A 16,513-nucleotide genomic window follows, 5' to 3' on the forward strand; every position below is an offset into this window, starting at 1 on the left:
TTTCTTGTGGAACAAATAAAAATCACATGTATTTGGAAAGGGAAAATGAAACTCTTCTGGAAAACTCACGTTTTAACTGCCGTTAAAAGTCCGCGAGCAAATGTATTATTATTCCATTAACGTGAAATAAGGTCCACCTGCAGAGTTTCCTTTTGGGAGAAAGGGACAGGGAGTGTGTGGGGAGGAGGGGCTCCAGTCCTGAGTCCCAGTCATGGGGCAGGTCCAGGGAGCCCGGCGGGGGGGGGCTCCGAAGGCCCGGCCCCCAGCTGTAGGGGGCCCTCCGTGCCTCGTTCCGAGGTGCCTGTGGCCCGTGTGAAGCCATGCGGAGTCCCACCACATCTGCATCCTGCCCCGGGGCAGCGTGTCACACGGCGGCGGCACACCAAGTCACACCTGCTGTGGCAGTCCTTGTCCCAAGCAACTGATGCCTTTTTTTTTTTAATTAAAAAAAAAAAAATCTCCTGGCTGCATATCATCAAGAAAAACAACATTGTTTTCAGGGTCCCTTATCTCTCCACTCCCAAATATCCTGTTTCTTCGGGCTGGGCCGCCAGGACCAATAGAAACCTCTTCCTGCCATTGGCTGACTTCATTTCCCAGACTTAGCACAATCTCATCCGCTCTAAACAACCTCATCAAAACTACTTTCTGGTCAGAGAGAAGCAATAATTATTATTAACATTTATTAACGATCAATAAACTTGATTGCATTATGGCCAGCACTATTAAGGTAAGGAAAGGGTTCCTTTTTGTTTGACAAAATCTTGTGCTTGTTACTCTTTTCTTTGGTTTCCTTTATCAAGGCAGATAAGTCAGGATTGGGCAACACCCCCACTGCCACAATAGAGGACAACAAGATTTCCTCTGCACTGCCTAGTAAATTTCCTTTTTCCTACTCCAACCATCCGCAAGGCTTAAAAACTTCAAACTCAGAAAAAAATTGGGGTTTCTAAATTCACTGTTGAGTGCTGTGGATGACTTTTGCAAAGGCTTTTTGGAGCGCGTCTGAATTTTCGTATTCTTTCACTATCCCTAGCGGTGCGTGGATGTGGGATCTGCTGGAAGGCAATGGACTCGGAGAGGTTGGAGGGCAGGGTCGGAGAAAAAGATGGGCTGGTAAATGTTGATCTTCTGGATGCTCTTGAATGACTCCTTAGCCTCAGGGGTGCCAGCCAGTCCCAGTGGAAACGAAGAGATACCTGGCAAGTGGCGGCTGGTCATGGGACATGGAAATGTTGACTTGGTTTTTGGATCCTTCATGCTGAGAGTGGAGTGGTCTCATAACTCAAATGGTGGTAATTCGGTTTGTTGGGTGACATAGTTATCTTTAATAAAATACTACTCCTCTGTGCGCTGTGAGTATATGTTCTTGCTCGTCATGGTTGGTTTGTGGGAATAGAAGAGCGGTGGCCGACCAGTGCTTTGGGGTATGTGGTCTGATGTGTTTTTCTTGCAAATGTCGCTAGTAGATAGCATAGAGAAATTGATGGGGAGGTGAATCCATGTGCCTGGGAACCTAAACCTGGCCTAATTCCCGTAAGCGAAGCCAGTCGGATGGTTAGTGCAAGGCCGTGGCATGGAGCCTGTGAAGTGTGGGCTGCTGAAATATTTTCAAGGCCTCCCTGCCTTGGTGACATTTGTAGAAATGAGAAAGATCAGCAGCGAACACATAACTGAAAGGAAGAGAAAGAAAGCTCTAGTAGTTGCGTGTCTTTCGTTTTGTTGCATATAGGCGGGAGGCATTTGGTTGTATTTTCATCCAGGGTCTTGGTTAATTTGAAAGCTCATGAATATGGAAGTTTGCCCAGAATTGAGCCAAAGCATTTTCAAAAACCGTCCTTGGTTTGGCATCTGAAATGTCTGTATTAGAGGGTATGATGAATACCCGCCATATGAACTGTGTCTTTAAAAGCTTTGTTCAGTTTTTACTTCTCAAGGTGTGTTTTATTTTTCATGGAATGTTCAGTAATATATATGAAAAAATCATGTATCAAAGACTAACCTTACAGAGGTTTTTCTTTCTTTGGCTTCAAGGATTGGAGTCTGCTGAAATGTAACTATCATGGGAAAGAATTTTAAAATTGGGGGTTTGATGTGCCCCTCTTTCAACTAGATGAGCAGAAATTATTTGATTTTAAAATGCAAAATGCTACCCTTCTTATTCCTATTTTCACTCCTAATTGCGTCCATGTTTCATAATAATTAAATCAAATATTCTTTGTGAATTTTGAATAGCTTGAGTACAATTGTGTTTCCAAAAAAAAAAAAAAATCAGTGTATTGAAGGACACTGAAATAACAGCCTGTCCTCTAGAATGTGGGGTATGTTTTGTGAAACATACAAATGTGTCATACTGTTTAATTCGAAGCATACATTTCTGGAGGTATGAAGGTATTCTGAAGCTTGGATGTTTTGTGATTCCAGAATAAATTTTGGGTCCTAGTTAACACTTGTCTAGGATGCTATGCTTCCTTTAACACAATTTGATGGCACTGGTTATATGTATATTGTATTTATCTCAGGTGAACTTTAAAATGACTCCAGGTAGATTCTTTTTAATCCTCTGTTCAAATAAAATAGCCCCTCTTTATAGGTAGCTTCCTTTAAAACATGTTCTGTTGGGCTTCCTGGGTAAAGTAATGAGATGATTTTACAGACTTGTTTATAGAGTAGAAAAAGCCGGCCCAAGTCGGCTGACAGCCGTTTTAATTATGTGAGTGCAAAGCTCAAATTAGCATAAGGAAAATTAAGGCTGTCCATTGGAATTAGGAAACAGTCTGTCATACAGGCAATTTCTAGTCTCAAACACACTCTGTTTTTTGTTGTTGTTGTTGTTGTTTCAGTAAATGAATCAGTTAGTCGATGAAGCATCAGATACACTCAATTTGGTACTCCCCATTGGAGTGGTCTTTTTTTATTTTTGCGTTAATATTTGTAAGACCTTGTGAGGCACTATGAAAAGTTAGATGTTTTTAATCCCGTCTTTGTGACTCTCGTCATCATTTTCTCTTGGTGTTTGGAACTGGGAATGGAACGTTTCCATTGGAAGAAGTAAAGGAATTTTGGGGGCTTATCTCAGAGTGCCCATTTATCTCTTAAGTGTTCATGGAGTTTAGGATCAGATTATAAGAGTTCTCATAAAAACATGTAAGCATCAAGGGTGATGTCCCCATAGGTAATTCATGGATCAGTTTTGGTACTTCCATCTGCTTTTTGCCATTTCCACCATCTGACAAAACTGAAGGGTGCTTAAACACCCCGTTTCCTTCCTTCTGCACGGAACAGCATGGTGTTGCTTCCAGACTCCAAGGAGCCGGTTGTTAGCCTTGGAACTTCGGTTGTGCTTTGGTTAGGACTTTTAATCCAATCTCCCAGAAACTTCCCTGACCCTTTCATTACGCTCTGGGTCACTTGGCAAGTCTAATGAAGTCTATAATCCTGTCTCAGGATAAATGCTTTTAAATGCATATAATGTGATACTTAGAATGATAAAGCAAGCAAATTCTGTCCAAGTACAGTTCAACTCTTGGACTCCTCTGGTGGCCCGTGAACCCCACGTTACAATCCCTGATCCTAGGGTTTCAAGATCCTTAATCTTTAGAATGGGAATGTGGGAATTTTCCGTTATCATGGAGATCTGACATTGAAGGACGAGGAGAGAGCAGTGCCAGTGAAAGCATCTTAGGAAACAGACAGGATGTGGAAAGTTACAAGGCTCCATGAGGGAGCACACTATTACTGTTTCATTTAGTTGTTTAAAGAAGTTACTTTGATTTAACAGAGGTTGGAGGGTTTGATGATGGTTGAAACATGGTGTTAATTTAAAAGCATATTGCTTATTTTATATGTTTCATGCTTTGCACATAGCAGGCACTCTGAATATTTGCCATCACGCATGAAGGAAAAGTTAGTAAAAAGCTCAGGGTTATCTGAAGAAAGTTCATCTCCTAGGGTTTTGGTGGATATGGTTAAGGAGTTGAATGGCTCTAGGCATGAGATTTTTCGTCAGCCCATTGGCTTATGCGGAATGAGAATGGTTTCAACCCTCCTTACTTTGGGGGGTGGGGGCTCATCCTCAGTGAAGGAATGTCAAATACAAATGTCATGTCCTCAGAGCAGGCCCTGATCTTCTGTCCTTGCCTGAAAGTGGAAGTCTAGGCCATTACCTTAAAGTGCTTGCTGCTTGCATTCGTGGGCAGTTCCCCAATACAATTTGCCCCCCCCTCCCCGGATGCAGCACATGTCTCCTTAGCTCCCTGAGTATGTGTGCACTTGTCCACTTGGGGCACTGACTCAGTGACCGTGGAAAGGAGATCAGGGAACAGTGAAATTTTTGCGTTCTTTCCCATTAAACACTCTGACTTGGGATTGTTCTGCGCTCAGAGACTGTTCTGAAAGCCTGAATCATTTCTGAATTATCTGCATTTTCTTTAAAGTGATTATCTCATTATTATCGTTATTTAGCAAAATAGACCTTTACTAAAAAAATCCCTACGCACTCATACTTATGCTTATTTAGGTTTCTTGAAAAAGCATACCTAAAAATAAAATAAATAAAACAACCATTGCCGATGCCTTCAGGAAAATATTACTTCTGTGTTTAGAGCTTTGGAGTGAGATTCCCTGTGTAGAAGTGTTGACCCACAGCAGAAAACTCCACTGTGGCATCCCAGTAACTTGGCAGATGTACTGACTTAATGGCTGATGCAGAAGAGACTTGCGATGCAGGAGGCTGTGGCAAAGCCAGGACGGAGTTTCTCTGAAGTCTCCGATCTTCTGAGAAGAGTGACAGAGACAGTGTCCAGGCCCTTCTCGTGTTTGGTGGCACACTGTGCTCTGGCAGGATCTTCGGGGCTAGGAAACACCTCAGATGCCCCAGGACCCACCTCCTCCTTCTGTTCCAACGGGAGAGAGGATAGCTGTTTTCTGCCCTGGGGATTCCATCGCACGGCCCCTGAGACTTAATTTCTTACATCAGGTGGCCGCTACAGACACACCTGCATTTGGATCCCGGCTAGTCACGTGACCCTGCGTGACTTCACCTGACCTCAGTTTCCTTACCTGTAAAATGGGATTCTAATGGCTATCCTGTTTTGTGTTGGTATGAGTTGAAGTCTATAGAGCCTCCGTCCCGTATGTGCTCCATACATGGCCGATGCCCTTGGACCATCCCAGTTGATTGAGCCTTTCCTTATCCTGCTTCGGTTTTGAAGCCCAGAGCCACACAGAACTCTGTTCCAGTGCTTTCAAAAAGAACAGGGTCACTTCTGCGTGTCAGTACCATGGTCTCCCACCGAGGGCAGGCCACACCTGGGTCTGGGAGGCACCAAGCTAGGAGAAATCAGGAGGAGGAGGAGCTTATGGGGGGTCCTTGGGTTGGTGTGCAGCAGGGCAGGTACCAAACACACAGGCAGGTAGAGCATGCACGGGGTCACTGAAAATGTGGCCGGTCAGAGGGTTGGCTTAGCTCTGCTCTGAGGGCAGAGACGCTTTGCTGTTTTGCTGAAGGAGGGCAGAGGTCTGCAGTGCATCTTGCTCCTGATTTAGGGCAAGAATAGGAATATTGGAATATCTCCACTGTTCTGTTTTCTCATTAATTTTGAAAAATACATCTTGTTGTTTTGCACAAACTATAGTAATAAAATGTGCTCACTGTAGAGAAAACGAAAAAGAAAATCATTACAAAGTCAATATAAATTGCTCCTGATCCCAACCAGCCAGAGAAGATTACTAACATTTGCTGTGTGTTTTCCTGCTGTATGTTGCTCTCTGTCCTTTTATGCACCTGACTATCCATCCGGGTTTTCTCAGTTAACATTATTTTAGATGAATTTCCCCATGCCGCTGAACATTTTCCATAAGCAGAACTTTTAGGCTTCATTATATCCCATCGAAAATAAGTATTATCATCTATATAACCAATATTCTATTAAAGCAAATAATATTGCTTTCAATTTTTCGATGTTTACATGGCAATATATTCTCTATTTTTTTTTAAATTCACTTTATTACTACTAGTGCTTACAAAAGGAATTGTTGGGCCAATGGGCATACGTATATTTATTTTATTTTATTTTTTTTAATTTTTTTAAGATTTTATTTATTTTTTCGACAGATAGAGAGCACAAGTAGGCAGAGTGACAGGCAGAGGGAGAGGGAGAAGCAGGCTCTCTACTGAGCAGGGAGCCGGACGTGGGGCTCGATCCCAGGACCCCAGGATCGTGACCTGAGCCGAAGGCAGCCATTTAAACGACTGAGCCACCCAGGCGCCCCTGGGCATACGTATTTTTAAACTCATATTTTTAACTGGCAATTTAAATGTTTGCCAATTTAAAAAAAAAATTGCCACTTGACTCTTCCGAAAGATTGTACCCGTTCCCACCCCTAGCCGCGGAGGAGGCCAGTTGCATGCACTCAACACAACTGTGCACATTTTACCCTCTGAATCTTAGCCATTCTGACAGGCAAAACTGGCATCTCACTTTTATTTGTTTCCTTACTTATAGTCTTTCATTACTTTTTTTTTTTTGCTGTGAACCTATTTCAACCGGTGGCCACTGTGACCTCTGGATCTATTTCTTATTCATGCCTTCATTCTGTTTGATCAAACTTATTTCCCACACATTCCCCTTATTGAACTTGGCTGAGGCATGTTTTCTAAAGTTTAAGATCATTCTTCATTCTGTCCGTTCTCTTACGCTTCATTGTCTCTTGTCAGCACACACTCCCACCTCTGTTTGTGTTTTCGAGTGCGAATACTCTGTGAGTACTTCACGTATACAGACCTGTGCGAGCCTTGGGACTCGTTCTTACTGACAGTCTGCGCACCTCTTTTTTTTGTCCTCAACAGCGACTGGCAAAGGATAAGGGGTTCAATGACTATTTGTGAAAATGAAAAGAAATTTTTTGTTAGTTTTTTTAAAAATTAAAATCCTTTGAAGTCATAAAGAGAAAATTAAGATGTCAGAGTAATTAATCATTATTGTAGGTTTTAAATGGAAGTTGTATTTCTTTAGAGATATTTCTCCTGGTTACATAAAAACTAATCACATAGAATTGAATTGGTGTTTAAAAGAGCTTTAGAGAAATGTTTTTAAGAGGTAGCTGTTGTATCTTGAATTCCTAACCCAAATTAACATTATCCTCATAACTGCATAAAGAAAGGCCAGGCTCTGTGCTAGGCGCTCACGTTATCTCCTGTGACATTCATGCCCCCGGTTGGTGTTGCTTTTTGTACACACAAGGGTTGAGGATTAGAGAGGCTGAGGAACTTGCTCAGGTAACACGAATCCATTTGTCTCCCCTCAATTTATCATCCTGTGATCTCTTTCTCCTGCTCTTTGCCCTCACCTCAAATATTAAATGGCTGTGTAGAAAACTGATGTATCAAATGACATAGTGATACCTTAAGTAACTGAATAATGAAAATTATTATAACTGGCTGATTTTGTTGCTACTCTTGTGTGAAAAACTCCAGAGGCAACAATTATTCTACTTTTGGTGACTAATCAAGATAAAATGCCAGAAAATTCGAGACCTAAAACTCCAGCACCCATCTGTATTTGCTTGGTGACACGAATTCTTTCCCATATTTGGCAATATCCAAGGGGCAGTGGTTCCAGGTTCCAAATCAGCTGCTGATTTAAATTTCCTCATCCCAAGTGTCCACTTCCTTGCTCTTGCCTTGGCATCAGCAACAAAAACGCAGCCCCGTTTTCCATCAGGCCTTACAAGTCTTTCAGCGGGGTGCTCATGGGATTCAACACTGGGAAGAACGGTAACCTTCTGTTGTGCACAGATAAGTGTTGAGACACGTAGAAAAGAAATGCCAAGGCCAAGCAGAATTATTTATTTTTAAAGCCACCTCATAATCCAGTCATAATATGGACATCAGGGCTGTTACTTCCCATGCTTTTGTCCAAGACAATGCATGTAAACTTCTGGAGAACGTAGTCAAGAATGTTTATAACGTATCAGGCAAAGAACCCGCGCTCTTGAATTTCACAGAGCCACTTTTAAAACATTCCACCTTGGTGACTGAACAGTGCTCTTCCCCTTATAAAATTACAGAAGAGCAGATTGATTTTTTTTTTTTTTCATGGATGCAGAGTCTGTCCTGGAGAGAAAACTCCCCCCTGCTCTCGTATGCACGTTCCCCCCAGGGCTGGTAGCAGGTGCATCATCCCATCCCCTTTGGGTCCCACTGGGCCTTTTACTGACTTTTATTTCTCAGACTTAACCATAGGCATGGGATGCTCACCTTTGAGGAAGAGGAAACTGTTGAAACAACACTTCAGAATTTGTCAACACAATTAGTTTGTGTCTCAATTTGAGGTAGATTTCCCAAGACGTTGCTCCAAGTTAAAAAAGAAAAAAAAAAGTGTGTGTGGTTTAATATTGCGAAGCGCTCCTTGGATCTGTGTTGAATGTATGTATTCCCTGATGTTCCAAAGAGCTACAGAAAAGCTGAAGGTGAAATAGAGCACTTGCAGCCTATGCCCAGGGGGACACTGATACCCTCCGTGTCTTCACAGCATCCTTAAAATAGCCTCTGCGGGGAGAGGACTGGTCTTATCTTGCTTGCAGGGGAAGGGAGGGGAGGAGGCAAAGGGCTGGCCTGGGAGACGGTGGCCGGAGCTTGATGCTGTGGGAGCCGGCAGATGAATTCACCTCTCCTGGGCCTTTGCACCTCTTTGGGGAAGATGGAAATGGTCTTGCCGGCCTTTCACCCTTGACAAGTACATAACCTCACAATATCTGGGTTTTTCCATCTGTGAGAGGGGAATAATAATAGTCCCTACCTCCCAGGATCCTGGTGAGATTAACTGAAAGTTACTGAGTGCATATGAAGTACTTAATAAACGTTAGCTAATTTTACTATTCATTCGAGTCAAATAAATTTTTCTTCTAGGACTAAAATCAGGAAATCCACAAAAGCTTTTTCTTTTCTCTTTTCATTTTCTGCAACAGTTCGTGAATTGAGGTGTTTTTTGTTTTTTTTTTTTCCAAGTAGCCAGTGTTCCTCTAATAGGTTCTTTTTCCTTTATTATGAAGTAAAAACTCTTACAGACAGCGAGTTCTCCATTACTCACAGCTCTTTATCTGCCCTGGAGGTGACTTGCAGCTGAGTCTATGCACAGCCGCTTTGGAGAAGACACCTGGGGCTTCATCACTCCCTGCTTCTCTGCGTACTTCTCACCTCCATGCTCCTTCCCTCCTCTTTCTCCCTCTTTGTGATAGCTCACAACTCAGTGGAGGGCTCAAAACCATAAGGGACAACAGTAATGAGGAGGAAGGACACTTCTGACCCTTGAAGATGCTCACATCACATTTCACATCGTGTTGGGTGTCCCGGATTCTCTGCGGCCTCTCTCCTCCAGGCACCTGGGACGAGACAGGCTCTTCAGTCTGTGATAAAGACGTACCGGGAAGACTGGACTCAGTGCCTGGTAAATGTCATCAAAACCCCTAGCCACACATCGACTTTCCAGTTCTTTTACTTCACCATATGTGAACTCTTAGAATTAGAAGTGCACTTGGAGTCACATGTAAAATAAGAATATTGTCCAAGGTCAAATACGCGTGACTGTGAATTATCTGGCTTGGGAATTATCCATCCCACCCATGTGAGTTCACACAATAGTCTTGTCGACTTGACCTTTTGAGCCAGAGACCAGGAGCTCTGTTAAGTCTGCGTGAAGCTTTAGAGGAGGAATAAAGTTTACTTCGCTAGAGAGGTGTCCCTGTGAAGAAAACCACTGTTTGTTTCTTGGGCTTTCCCGACAGAGTTACCTTCTGTCCTCCTTAAAAAGCCATTCCCATTGACTCACTTCTATGGGAAGCACAATCGTACTGCAAACAGTTTTGATAAGAGGCTGCTTATGAAATAAGCGCACATATATTTTGGTGAAGCCTTGTTCTTTGGGGATGGAAAACATCTTTTTTTAGATCACATGTTTACTGCTTTGGTAAACAGTAAAATGCTGCTGCAGCAATTGCCTTGAGGATAAAGGGTTTGTAGACAGATACTTCCTGCGCTCACTTCCTACGCAGATAGCCAGGCCAGCCAGAGGCACATGGTGGCAGGAAGGGCTCCCACTGGAAACTTCCCCGCGCATGTGTGGCTTGCCATTCGCTATCTCTTCTCCAAGGGGGCTAAACCTGTTGCTACAGATCTTCTGGCAGGATCCTCTGTCTCGAAGCAGTGGAAAATCCAGCGTCTCTAAAGTCATGGCTTTGGTCTCTCATTCCTATCCTTGCTCTTGTCTGCTTGCTGTTGTTGACGGAGATAAGTGTAACCAGACAGTCACGTCCGTGAGTAAGAGGTGTGTCGTGGAGGCACCTCAGTCTTCTGTGAATCACCGGGAATGATGAGTGAGTCTGCCTTGGTAGCTGGTGGAAAATAAGCCTTTTGGACATTCAAGTGCAGGTCCTCCCCACCCCCCAGCCCTGGGGTTATTTAGGGTAAAGGTCATTTTAGATTTTGCTTTCTTCAAGCAAGCAGAGATCGCCAGATTTGGGTACAAAAATCTCAGAACACAGATTGTTCTCTGTGCTGATTTTACACCAGCTGTTAAGTTCCAGTGAATGCATTGTTTAGGTCCTTTGAACCAAGGCACATAAAACCACAACACACAAACATTGAACAATGGGGCATCATCAATTATGCATCTACAGGATGTGTCCTTACCGACTGGCCCCTTTGTAAGGGAAAATAATATACCAAGTCAACAAACAGTAACACTGAACAATAAACTAAACAAAATAAACAGCACCTGAAAACCACTCAAGTCAAGTATGGGCAGAACTCCAAAGAGTGATGTTTACGTACTCCAAACACGGAAACCTCCACCTCCGCCCGCATCTCCTACAGGTCCTGAAAATAATCAGAAAACTGAGCTGCCTTTAATTGTTGGGTCACATCATGGTAAAGCACCTCCTTTGATGATCCAAAAGCGCCTGGGCACTTTGCTTTGCAATGTCAAGAGCACAGTGTCCGGGAGGGCTCCTCCCCCTGTACCTACTCCACAGGTGTTGATGACCGCCAGGTGGGGAGGCGGATTGTACTCGACCCCGAGAAGCTGCCAGACATGCTTAGATGTAGTCCTGTCTCATGAAGAGGCTAGTACATGAGTATACCCTAATGCTTTTATCTACACTCACTCAGTACACATATCTAGGTTGTGTTGACGTGGAATTGGCCAAAGAGATATTTTCATTTGTTGATACACTTTTGCTCATTTTGTTGGAAGACACTAAAACCTTAGGACCCTCCTGTTGGAGTGAAGACTGCTTTCCTCCTCTGCACTTCCTTGATTGTGCAGCTTTGTTAGCTTTTGCTGAAACTCCCTGAGGCGTCCCCCAACGTGCCTCCTTTCAGAGGCTACCTTCCACCACCTCTGCTTCTTTGCAAACTGACCTCTCTGCTCTTCTGAGTCTACATTGGTTCCAATGCCCCAGAAGCATGGTTTTATGATTCTGCTGCAGGGCTGTACAGCAGATAGACTTGACTTTGATGCAGGATGGAGCAGTACCTCTATTGGCATCCTCCCTGCAAATCCCCACTGCTTGTTGACTGGGGCTTGTGGCTGGTTTTGTTTCATCTTGTTTTCTTTAGCCTGAAGTGGATACACGTTCAGTATATCCATTGAATAACATATTGTTCAAACAACAAGAATAATAAAACCTTTGTTCTTTTTCCCCCATTTCAAAAACAATTACTGTAGGATTTAGAAAATAAGCATTTAGAAAAGGAAATGAAAATAATTAATTTTACACCATGAAGGGTCTGTGAAGACTTGGCACTTCTTTTATTTATTTTTTTTTGTCTTTTTTCCATGCACAGAGACATATTCTTTAGGAAGAATAATAACGTTTGAGAAATTAAGTTCATATTTAAGAGTCCTTTTCTACTCACTTCCTTTTTTTCCCAGAATGGAGAAGAAAAGAGGAGTAAGGGCTGAATTTCTTATGATCCCCCTTAGAGATTAAGGCTCCATATTCTGTTTTATGGAGCAGAACCAGCCTGCTGAGGCAGATCCTAGCTCCACAGTGCCCTGGCAAGGTGACTTCACTTTTCTGTGCCTCAGTTGATCATCTGTAGAACAGAGTGAGTATTGAGAATAGTGCCTGCATCTTGGTCCCGTGCGTTCAGGTGCAAACAAGGTTCGCTGTTAGGAGCTCTTTGGTTACTCACCCTAGTCTTGTTCCTAGTATTTAACTTACTCTCATACCTTATCTGCTTTTTTTGAAGTAATCCATTCTTAACTGTGTTTGTTTCAGTGTTCGACTTTTGAAAGGTATCCTCCAATATTTATCTAAAGAGACACTGATCTATTTCATCTAAGGAAATGAGAGTCTTTCCCTATATATTATTTGCTTCTTTCTCAGGCTATTTCTTTGAGGATGGTAGACACACCATAAAAGAGTCCCCACTGGGGGTTCATTCAATGGTTCAGGCAACATGTAACTTAAAGTTTTAGCCGCTGAACTCAGCTGCATTTTCACGAGCCCAGAAAACCAACAATTTTGAGGATCCATAGAAAAACCAAGATGGAGGACTGTGAGGTGTTCACTGTCACCTCCTTCATCTTTTCTGTGAATGAATGAATGCATGCCTGCAATGGGGAGCGACAGCTGGTCTCTGGAGGGGCCCTAGAGTAGAAGGAGTCAAATGCTAGCTTGAAACAGCTACTACAGCTGGTACATTCTTTACAGGAGGAGAGGAAGCATCTATCGAATTCTCATATTGCCAGCTAATGTCCATGATTAAGGACCTGTGGAACCTCCTTGAAGACCAGAAACTTTCAAAACACTGGTTGTTAGAGTTCAGGATTCTGTGCCTTAGGTTATATGGCTGTCATTATGTCATTTTTTATTTGTGATGAACATGCCTAGTAAGCAGCAGGCTTCTATTAGGTGTCTATTCAATAACAAATGACTATCTACGTGGGTGATAAATGCATGACTGAGTGCATTAATTAGTACGGTGACACTGCCCACGTGTTGTGGAGAATTCATTCATTTAATACAAAGAGCAATTATTGACTTCTTATTGTCTGCACAGCACTGTGTTAGTTGCCTCTACAGTTGATGAGGGAAGTTGTGCTTTTTGATCAGAAGACAGAATTATTTCTATGTCTTGGGACCAGTGTCTTCAACGCCCCTGTGTCAGCTGTGAATGCCTAACATAAGCATGTGTGTCCTAAAGAACCTGCCCATGTTAGGGAAGGGGAGATGATCCCGGGGCTGTCCAGAATCTGTGATTGGAACGTTTGTGAGCATGCGCCCGATAAGTGTATGCCTCTGCTGGGCCACGGTTGGAGATGCTTTCCACTTGAAAACTAAAAGCAGAAATATGGTTCTGGGAACCTGCGTTCTGTTACATAACACCTGTCCAGATGGGACAAAACCAAGCAGTGCTTTCACTTTTGCTAAGTGGCAATACCTACAACTGTTTATATGTCCAAGGTTTGCCTTGGCTCGTGCCCGTGTTCAACTGGTTCAATCCATTGTGTGGAAAGTCTTTCTGGGCACGCAGAAATGTAGTTGTGTTTAATGCATTAGGATGGGCACTATTTGTTTCTCTTTTTTTTTTGTTACTGCAGCCACTCGTTTGAAATTTCAGGGAAGTTCCAACTTAATTTCTTAAAACATACACTGGTATCCGATGTATTGGTTCACACAGAGGGCTCCCATAATCACCAGTGAATCAGGTGGCACTTACTCTACTGTAATTATTATATAAATGACATCTGCAGTGGGTATGACGTGGTAGGACATTTTCATAAATAGCTAAGTTCTTTGTATTCGATTGCAGGACAATCTGCTTTATAATAAAGATGAACTTTAATAGCAGTTAACACCCGACTTATCTAAGCCCGATAATAAAACTGGATTTCCTACTGAAATTTTAAGTTTAGCAAACATATTATTTACCTTAGGGAGCCTTACTGGTTCAGGAATTCTATATAAGCCAAAGAAAATGTGATCTTTCCTAAAACCTAATGTATTCTGTTATGTTGGTAATATTTTTTTTCTGTGAACTGTTTTTCAACATAATGATTTATGAATTTGGCTCACTGTTTGTCCTGTGCCTAGCACAGGCATGTAATGTGCTGCTCCAAAATGTTTGTTGAATGAACGAACACATGAACACATGACCAAATGTGTATCAAAATCTTTCCCTAAGTGGAACACGTCTTCAGCAGCATATGTGAATAAATCTGACTTTGTCCCGCTCCTAGCAAAAACTATGATCTAGTTTTTAAGGAGTCAAAGAAAAGGCCAAAAAAAAAAAAAAAACAAAACCAAAAAAACAGAACACTTTTATTTGGGAGTCCAAAAGTTAGAGGAAACTGGATTAGCCGTGGAGGGGTCCAGTGTTTCTCAACCCAATTATATTTCAGGTCCGTACACTCTTAATTGTTCTTAGGATAATTAGAAGGAATTCTTAAGAGAACTAAGATGTTGTTGGGGAGAGAATGCACATGAAACAATCATGATTTGCCTAATTTGCCCACAAATGTTGGTTGAAATTTTAATTTCCATTGGCTGTTGTTTTTTTAACTTCTAACATTATTTTCAAACAAATAAAATTTTGAGACATTTAAAGATCTTTGTGAAAACACCTCCCCACACGACGATGACTTTCATTAGAATGTGAACCAGACATTCATTCCCCCAGTGGTATAAGCAGAAAAGTTCCTAAACAGAAGAACCAGGGCATTGTAAGACAAAGGAGTTTACATGGAAAATTTGGCAAATTTAGCATTATTCTGAAAACTTCAGACTCTCTGGTTGCTGCAGCCAGGGATTTACCTAATTCTTGGCATAAACTCAAGCACTTTTGGAAAGTGTGCTAATTCTGTAAGGCAAACAGTGGGCCATACCATGCCCCCAAATGGCAAATATTTTGTTAAAAACAGTGTCCACAGGTAGCGTATTAGTTTCCTAGGGCCGTCATCACAAATAACCACAAACTGGGTGGCTTGCGAACAGAAATTTATTGTCTTGCGGTTTAGGAGGCCAGAAGTCCAAAATCAAGGTGTCAGCTGGGTCAGGTGCTTCTGGCAGCTGTGAGGGAGAGTGGGTCCCAGGCCTCTCCCAGCTTCAGATGGCTGCCTGCATTCCTTGGCTTGTCACCACATCCCCTGAACCCCACCGCTGTCCCCCATCGCCCTCTCAGCATATCTGGCTGCTCTGTCCTCTCTGGTCCCTTCCAGGGGTGCCCTTGTTGGATTTAGGGTGTGCCCTCCTCCAGGATGATCTTCCCCCAACCCTTGCCTTCATTACATCTGCAAAGACCCTATTTCCAAGTAAGCTCACATCCTGAGGTTCTAGGTGGATGTGGGTGGGGAGCACCATTCAGGCAGGAAGGAGACAAGGTCTCCAGGTTGGCAGCTTCTCTCGGACTTTGGAAGAGCGGGCGGTTGCTCCTCGATCATCCTCACAGCCGAGTGCTGATGCTGGGATTCCGGCGTGACGCTTGTGCGTAAGGACCGTTCAGAAATCTGTGAATGCTGTCAGTTTCCCGGAAAAGCACGTCGGGCTCTTTGGCATGCGTGTCAGCCATCACACTGTGACATCCAGTGTGATGATCGAAATCACAAATCTCTGTAAGGCAGCGTTCGCCCCACAGCTGTTTCAGTTTCACAAGATACTGGGTGTGATGCTGTGGTTTTTTTTCCTTATCTCATAGTTTTACTTGGTGGATGTCAAGAAGTGCAGCAAGGTTGGGGCCACCACAGGGCTCATCGGTGTCACGTGGGGGCCTGGCTACGCAGGCAGCCAATCACCCTCCCCATCGGCCCAGTGTAGACGCATGGATGAGTGTGCTGTTTACAACTTACTAAAAAAAAAAAAAAAAGTGATTCCTGTGGCTTTTTTCACTTAAGTCCTCAAGCTGAACCTCCACAGCCCTAAGACTAAGCTCATAAAATGGCATTATGTCCCGTGTTACTGTCAGGCACCATGATTTCATTTTTGTCTTCTGGCTTTGATATCTGCCGGTGTCATGTCTTGTGAAGTGGACCTGTCGCTAAACAAAGAAGTGAACTTCATCTTAGCCCTGACCACGAAGGCTCTGCAAGGTTTTCCTGGGAAAGACATGCAAATTTAAATCAAGGACCAGTCAGGAGCTCTTGTTGTTTGTGTGCGCCCTTGTCTACATGGAGGGCACTCAATGGTCCCCCCGGGATGAAAAGTTGACCAGCCCGTCTCCAACTTGCCTCTGGCTAAGACACAGGAAAGCTCCCATTGCTACTGGGAGAACTGGACCCAAGAAATGCTCTGCTTGCATCTCATGTAGCTACAAATGCAGAGGTGATGTAAAGCCCTGTGAGGCAGGGATGAGTCCCTCGGGGTGTCCTTCATGACTCCTGCCCAGGAGTGGCAGGAAGAGCACTGTGGATCACGCAGTGCATGGTCTCCCGGCTGTGTCCCCGGGAGTGTGTCCCCAGGGTAGTAATATGGCCCACAGGGTGCTTGCACTTCTCCCACAATCCTCTCTCAT

The 16,513-nt window shown here is 43.3% G+C and overlaps 1 protein-coding gene across 2 annotated transcripts in view; it reads left to right on the forward strand.

Moving 5' to 3' along the window:
* Positions 1-640: 640 nt before the first annotated feature.
* ERG (ETS transcription factor ERG) overlaps positions 641-16,513 on the forward strand; it is a 104,742-nt gene continuing 88,869 nt past the window's right edge. For both annotated transcript variants that reach the window (XM_028095382.2, XM_028095383.2), the window contains exon 1: positions 641-730. In XM_028095382.2, the coding sequence (XP_027951183.1) occupies positions 713-730 (18 nt within the window). In that variant the 5' untranslated portion in view covers positions 641-712. The remainder of the gene's footprint in view (positions 731-16,513) is intronic.

Source organism: Eumetopias jubatus, unplaced genomic scaffold (genome assembly GCF_037043125.1).
Source record: "Eumetopias jubatus isolate StellerSeaLion01/CBP00866 unplaced genomic scaffold, mEumJub1_p1.0 scaffold_1, whole genome shotgun sequence".
NCBI lineage: Eukaryota > Metazoa > Chordata > Mammalia > Carnivora > Otariidae > Eumetopias > Eumetopias jubatus.